This window comes from Microchirus variegatus (genome assembly GCF_963457635.1).
Source record: "Microchirus variegatus genome assembly, chromosome: 6".
Lineage (NCBI taxonomy): Eukaryota > Metazoa > Chordata > Actinopteri > Pleuronectiformes > Soleidae > Microchirus > Microchirus variegatus.
This window is the reverse complement of record NC_139807.1, coordinates 21,494,888-21,501,927: the sequence shown is the minus strand read 5'-3', so window position 1 is coordinate 21,501,927 and position 7,040 is coordinate 21,494,888. Positions and strand designations below refer to the sequence as shown.

Sequence of the window (7,040 nt, the reverse complement as noted above, 5' to 3'; positions counted from 1 at the left end):
CTAGTAAAAATTATATTGCAGATATCCAGAATGTTCATTCTAGATATCCAGAATGACGTTGTGGATATCTGAAATCGAAAGCCCAATACACATGATTGGAAAAGTGACGTCATTTAATGACGTTGTGGATATCTGAAATGACAATTGTGGACAGGAAGAATGTGATTGTGGATATATCTGAAATGTTCTTTTTGACGAGGAAGAATTGAATTAGAGATGTCTGTACATATCCAGTCTAGCGATTGCCATAAGCGCTGTTCCCGAGACGCCACATGACCGCGCGTGGCTGTGCTCGTACACAGCTGTGACGTCACTCTGAGAAATAAGATTTGTCTGGGCTTTTTATGGCCTTTAGGAATGTTTTTCAAACATGAAACTCCATGAATTAAAAAAAAATAATATAAAGATTTATAAAAGCCTGTGTCCATGTCTCGAGGTGTCCTGTGGACACTTTTTACAGGCGTCTCTTTTACTATTGCGGTTAATGGGAAAATTGCTTTTTGGGCCCCATGGGATTTTTTGTTGCAGTACCCACAGTGGCCACCATGTAAAAATTGTCTACAAGGTCGGAGCTCTATCCAGTTCATATGTTACATCCATGGTCCGGTACGGTAGATACTAGATAGTTGATAGATACTAGATAGTTCCGGATGTAAAGGCTAAAATAAGCATACATCTTTTAGTTTTTATTATAACTTTTTATAATATTATTTTCTTGTTTGTGAATATGAATTAATATTTATTCATACAGACTGGGAAAGTGTACAATAATTATACTCAATCCAATTATTATATGAATTTGAAATAATGATACATTCAACATTTTAAAGAAGTATAATTATTTCAAATTCATAAAATAATGTTCAAACGTCAATAAACACTTTGATTAAAGCATGTAGTGTTTTTATTATAATATTATTTTTGGCCACTAGTCGTCGCCACTTTCCTGTGATCAGTCTACGTTTGTTGCTCCGCAACGAATCAACACTGAGAGACGCACAAGGGCTGCAGTCAATACAGACGCAGGAATGTCGTCCAGTTATTCTGCGAATCAGGTAAAAACAACAATAAAGTCATTTTGTGATGATGATAAAAAATAAGCTGTTGTTGCTCACACATGTGACGTCACTGTCTATCCTCAGTTTGACAGTGCCTTCAGGTCCCAGAGGCTGCAGAACTGGTGCGAGAACAAAAGTTTCAAAGAGGTACCTCTAACAAACAGATAAACAACAATAAACAAATAAATAACAGCATCCACAGGTAGAAAATTGAACTTTATGCACTCACATTGATTCTATAGTGTCATTGTATAACATTTGTCTATGTTATTTTTGTATCTTATATTTTGTGTCAATTCTTATTTGCATTCTTTGTGCTGGTGTGTCAGTTTACATTTCCCCTCTGGAGGTTTAATAAAAGTACGTCCTATCATATTTATTATATTAATTGCCCCCCTTCGTTGTGTGTTTTTAATACAAAATTATTTTTAGCAGTGTTTTTTACTGACACATAATGTACATATGTCTATGGGTCTGTATGTGTTTACTGTATTATATGTATATTGTATTATCTTTTCCTAATTCCTCCTGAGATGTCTGTCTACCTTTTTATTACCTTGCTGAAAAGACTGATGAGTTACACGAGTTAACTTAACTTAACACCTAACTGTGTGTGTGTGTGTGTGTGTGTGTGTGTGTGTGTGTGTGTGTGTGTGTGTGTGTGTGTGTGTGTGTGTGTGTGTGTGTGTGTGTGTGTGTGTGTGTGTGTGTGTGTGCGCGCCAGCAGAAACCCACTATAAAGGATGGTCCCACTACTTTTATTGCCAATGACAGAGGTCATCTGCACCCAGGAGTGGTCAAGGTGCTCCCTCCCTCCGTTTCTCTGTTTTTAAATGACCTTTCTGTCTTTGTAAATACATTCTCTCACACACCCTCCTTTGTGTGTGTGTGTGTGTGTGTGTGTGTGTGTGTGTGTGTGTGTGTGTGTGTGTGTGTGTGTGTTTCAGCGTGGCAGTGCGTGGACAGACTTTAAGGGAACCTGGGATCTTCCTGCTCGTATCCCAGCTCGCCACATCGACCCCACAAGTCGCTCTGTTGAGGGTCTGCACAGGCTCAGGTCCTGGGGCTTCGACCCACGGCGCGCACAGACCTCCAGCAGAAACTCACACAGGGAAGACAAGCAGGTTGTTATCACAAGGCAACACATTCACACACACTATATATATCGAAAATGCTTCCTGTGTTCATAAGCCTCATTAACTGTTTTCACACAGTGGGTGTTTGAAGGGGGTAACCAGGGTTATTGTGGTTAACATACACTTGCACAAACAGTGTGTTCACCGACATCATCAGCAAGGTATATTTGAACTTCACAAGTTTGGCACATTCAATTAAAATGTATGATAAATGAAAGCAAATAAAAGGCCAATTTATACTCCTGCATAAAGTGCTCTACATAGGTTACGCAGAGACCCTGCGTCGACGCAGAGCCTGTCGAAGAGCCTCTGCGTCGTCCCCGACTGTACAAAATATTTTTTAAGTGTCCGTCACTCCATCAAGGGACAATGGAGACGGCAAGAGCTACGATTGGTCCTCAGGACAGGCCGAGCGAAGCTGCTCTGTGCCGGCTCACAGTGAGCACCGAGCGTCCACAGAGGCGGAGCTGATCACCGCCGATAACGTCACTGCCAAACTATAAATACGTCATATCTTAATACAAACAGCACATGTTTAGATTCTAAATGGCCAATTTCTCGCCTCAAATTATCTTAAAACTGCGTTCCGTGACACAGAAAAGTGAGAAACGGCCACTGTTTCAACAACAACATTCTTTCTCTCTCGGACGCCATTGCTCACTGTAGCTAAAAGCACAACAACCTTGCGCAGCGACACCTACTGATCGGGCGGGAAATTGAAGCGCGTATCCGTCCACAACGCAGAAGTATTAAGGCTCGAGGCGTCTCCGTGGTTACACAGTCGGATAACGCATACGCAGTCGGAGAAGTATAATGTGGCCTAAGACATTCAAATCCAACAGAGTCATGAGTGCAGAGTGGCTGTGAACAACAATTCAAAAACAATCAAAAGAAGACTTCACCAGAGTGAATACAGAGGGTTCACCACAAGATGGAAACCATTAGTGAGCCTCAAAAACAGGAAGACAAGATTAGAATTTGCCAAACAACATCTAAAAAAGCTGTTATAATTCTGGAAGAACATCCTCTGGACAGATGAGACCAAGATCAACTTGTACCACAGTGATGGGAAGAGAAGAGTGTGGAGAAGGAAAGGAACTGCTCATGATCCACAACATACCACCTCATCAGTGAAGCATGGTGGTGCTAGTGTCATGGTGTGGACATGTATGGCTGCTAATGGAACTGGTTCCCTTGTGTTTATTGATGATGTAACTGCTGACAAAAGCAGCAGGATGAATTCTAAAGTGTTTCCAACAATATTATCTGCTCATATTCAGCCAAATGCTTCACAACTCATTGGACGGAGCTTCACAGTGCAGATGGACAATGACCCAAAGCATACTCAGTATTCCTACACAGCATGAAAAAGTATGGAAAAGTATAACATTTAATTTGCGTGATTTCTAGGTCTGGATAAGTATGGAAAAAGGGGAAAAAAAGTATGGAAAAATGTTTGTGTTGTTTCCATACTAATATCTCACTTTCTAAAATGAAATATATTACAAATGAAAACAAGTAACTAACGCAGCATAGCTTACCTGTAGATGATATGAAACTAATCAAGCTGGCTGTAGAATGGTGTCGAGTTACCATGGTTACAGTTCGCTGTGTGACTGCGATTCTCTTTTTCTTTTCTTTTTTCCATACGCATCGTCGAGCCAGCCACCTAGCCGCGACAGTTTTATGGGTCGATGCAAGTTTTCCAAGTTTTCTAACAATTGGTATTCAGATGTTTAATACTGACTGAAAAATCCTCTGAGAAGTCTGGAAATTTGAGTCTGGAAAAGTATGGAATTTTGAAATGGAAAATGTGTAGGAACTCTGCACACTGCAAAAGCAACCAAAGAGTTTTTATGGCAAATAACTGGAATGTTATGCAATGGCCAAGTCAATCACCTGACCTGAATCTGATTGAGAATGCATTTCACTTTCTGGGGCCAAACTGAAGGGAAAATGCCTCAAGAACAAGCAGGAACTGAAGACCGTGTTAGTAGAGGCCTCACAGAGCATCACCAGGGATGAAACCCAGTGCCTGGTGATGTCTATGCCTTCAAGACTTCAGGCTGGAATTGACTGCAAAGGATTTGTAACCAAGTATTAAACAATGAAAGGTTGATTTATGATTGTTTAGTTTGTCCAATTACTTTTGGTCCCCTAAAAAGTGGGAGGCACATATAGAAAGTGTTGTAATTCCTACACTGTTCACTTGATTTGGATGTAAATACCCTCAAATTAAAGTTGAAAGTGTGCAGTTAAAGCCAAATAGAAGAGAATTATGTCTGACTGTATCTCAAAATTTGTCACAGTAGCAAGCACAAGCAAAGAAGAGGAATAAAGTGACCTGCATAGTGCATACAGTGGATATTAGGCACTACTAGCACCCAAAGTCATGAACTTCTTTTAGCTCTATTTTAACACAGTTTAACAGTACATACATTTATTTAGTCAACAGAACTAATAGATAATGTTTGAGTTAAAGTTTGAAATAGCTTGCTAGTATGATGAAGTACACAGATGGAAATTCTTGCTAAGTCTGGTGCATTTACAGAAATGTTAATTCATATACACCGTTCATTTTAATTAATTAAATCAATCAAATAATAATAAAAAGTACAACAAGCGGTATTAACGGGTTTGAACTTGAAGCGCGTGAGTTGTTGTGTGCCCACGTCGACACGTGCGCCTTGAGCCCGTTTATTTCCGCGGTACTCGTTATTAACAGCGCCGTCCCTGCGCATGTTGGGCAGTGGAGGAGTAGTGTTTTACTTCCTGTTTAGTGCTTTCCACTTCCTGTTGGGAGGTCATCTTTTGTAAACATGTTCAGGATAGGTTCCTGGTCTCACATATCAAGTTCCGTGCAGATCGGTCACTGTACGGTAGAGTTAGAGTGTACTTCCTTTTTAAAATGTCTGACTTCCTGTTGGGTCAAAGGCGTGTCCATTAACGTGTTCAGGGTCAAGTTCCCTTGACTCACATATCATGTTGCGTGGAGATCGGGCAATGTAAGGCAATGTTACATTTTACTTCCTGTTCCGGGCGTTCCATTTCCTGTTGGGAGGTCGTCTTTTGCTGACATGTTCTGGAGCGGGTTTGTGGTCTCACATATCATGTATTAGGAGGATACAACAATCCCTGTTATAGCAGCATAAAGACGTGTGAAATGCCAGGGGCGCTGTTTGTAAAAATGAATATCTTCATATAAACTTCTTCAGGGTCAGACTATCATCAATCCTAGGAAGAATTTTGTTGTCTGTTTTGATAAATCTACGCCATGCGACATTTGAAAAAACAATTCAATAACTTTTGATCCTCAACTGGTCTGCAGTGACCTCACCAAGTTTTAAGGTGATTGCTAAAAGCTCTATGACAACGTTGTTCAAATACCAAATGTAATTCTGTCTGCTGTTACCAGGGGCACTGTTTCTGAAATTGAATATTTTCATATAGATGTCTTTAGGGCTGGATTATCATCAATCCAAGGAAGTTTGGTTCAGATCGGAACAGGATTCGCAAAGTTATCAGTTTGTTTTTTTGTCGCAAAAATCCAAATTTGCACCCTCACCCTTGGAACACCGTTAAAATATGCGTTATCATATTCAACACGCATCATCTACCATGTGTTTTAAATGTTTTCACCAATTTTGAGTTGGATGTGGTCCACAGTGACCTCACCAAGTTTGAAGGTGATCGCACTAAAGCTCTAGGACAACTCTGAGTTCATGTGCAATCCAAAATGGCGGCCTTTTGGGGGGCAGCTGTGGCTTAATGGTTAGGGCTTCGAGCTCGAGACCGGAAGGTAGCCGGTTCAATCCCCGACCAGTCCGCAGCTGAAGTGCTGTTGAGCAAGGCACCTAACCCCCTCACTGCTCCCCGAGCGCCGCTCACTGGCATGGCAGCTCACTGCGCTGGGTTACATGTTCTACACCTCACTGTGTGCTGTGTGTGTTCACTAACTCACTGCAGAATTGAATTTCCCCTTGCGGGACTTAAAGGGTTCTTAATCTTAATCTAATCTTCCTGTAGGATTCACGGGAAAGTTGTCAAGAAGAAAAATTCCTTCAGTTTCAATAGGGTTCTATGCACCCTCGATGCTCGATTTTTTTATAAATTCACATTTTAATTTGTAAAAAAAAGTATTATCTATACTTTACAAGTTAAGATAACTTTAGCCCCATCTCTGTTCACACTCCTTCCAGACCACTGTGGACCAGCAGCTGGACTTTGCCACTCCGTCCACCTCAGCTGAAGCCCGTCCAGCGTCTCAGACCCGCCCCATCAGTGGAGGTGGAAACCAGGACTCACAGGTGGCTGTGGTGGACAAGGTTTCTCTGGCTGATAAGAGGCCGACGAGCCAGTGCTCTGCCACTGAGGAGAAGCCGTCTGCTGGAGAAGAAACCAACACGAGGCCCCAAACTGGCCCAGAGAGACCAGCGAGTAAAGTGTCTGAGACAGCAGAGACAACAACAGTGAAATGAAAACAATAACTGCAAAAAAATAAATACATTTTCACATCACCATCTTTGACTTATATACAAGTGATACGGTGGTATGCAAAAGTTTGGGCACCCCTGTAAATGTTCATGATTTTCCTTCAGTGAACACAGTGATAGTTGAGAGGTGAAATTAAGTTTATATGATTTACAGAAAGTGTGCAAGAATTATTTAAACAAAATTTGACGTGCATAAATTTAGGCACTACAAAAGAAACATTTTGTGCATCCTCCTTTTGCAGAAATAACAGCCTCTAAACGCTTCATATAGCTTCTAATTAGAGTCTGGATTCTGGCAGAAGGTATTTTGGACCATTCTTTTTTAAAAACATCTCCAGTTCAGTCCGGTTTGA

The 7,040-nt window shown here is 41.0% G+C and overlaps 1 protein-coding gene across 1 annotated transcript; it reads left to right on the top strand.

Moving 5' to 3' along the window:
* Positions 1-1,022: 1,022 nt before the first annotated feature.
* On the top strand, positions 1,023-6,672 carry cfap126 (cilia and flagella associated protein 126; the record flags this gene model as incomplete). The annotated part of the gene is made up of 5 exons (XM_083890831.1): positions 1,023-1,055; positions 1,143-1,205; positions 1,786-1,860; positions 2,006-2,182; positions 6,394-6,672. Exons 1-5 carry the CDS (start codon positions 1,029-1,031, stop codon positions 6,670-6,672), a joined length of 621 nt encoding a protein of 206 aa, XP_083746957.1. The 5' UTR covers positions 1,023-1,028.
* Between the last annotated feature and the right edge of the window lie 368 nt (positions 6,673-7,040).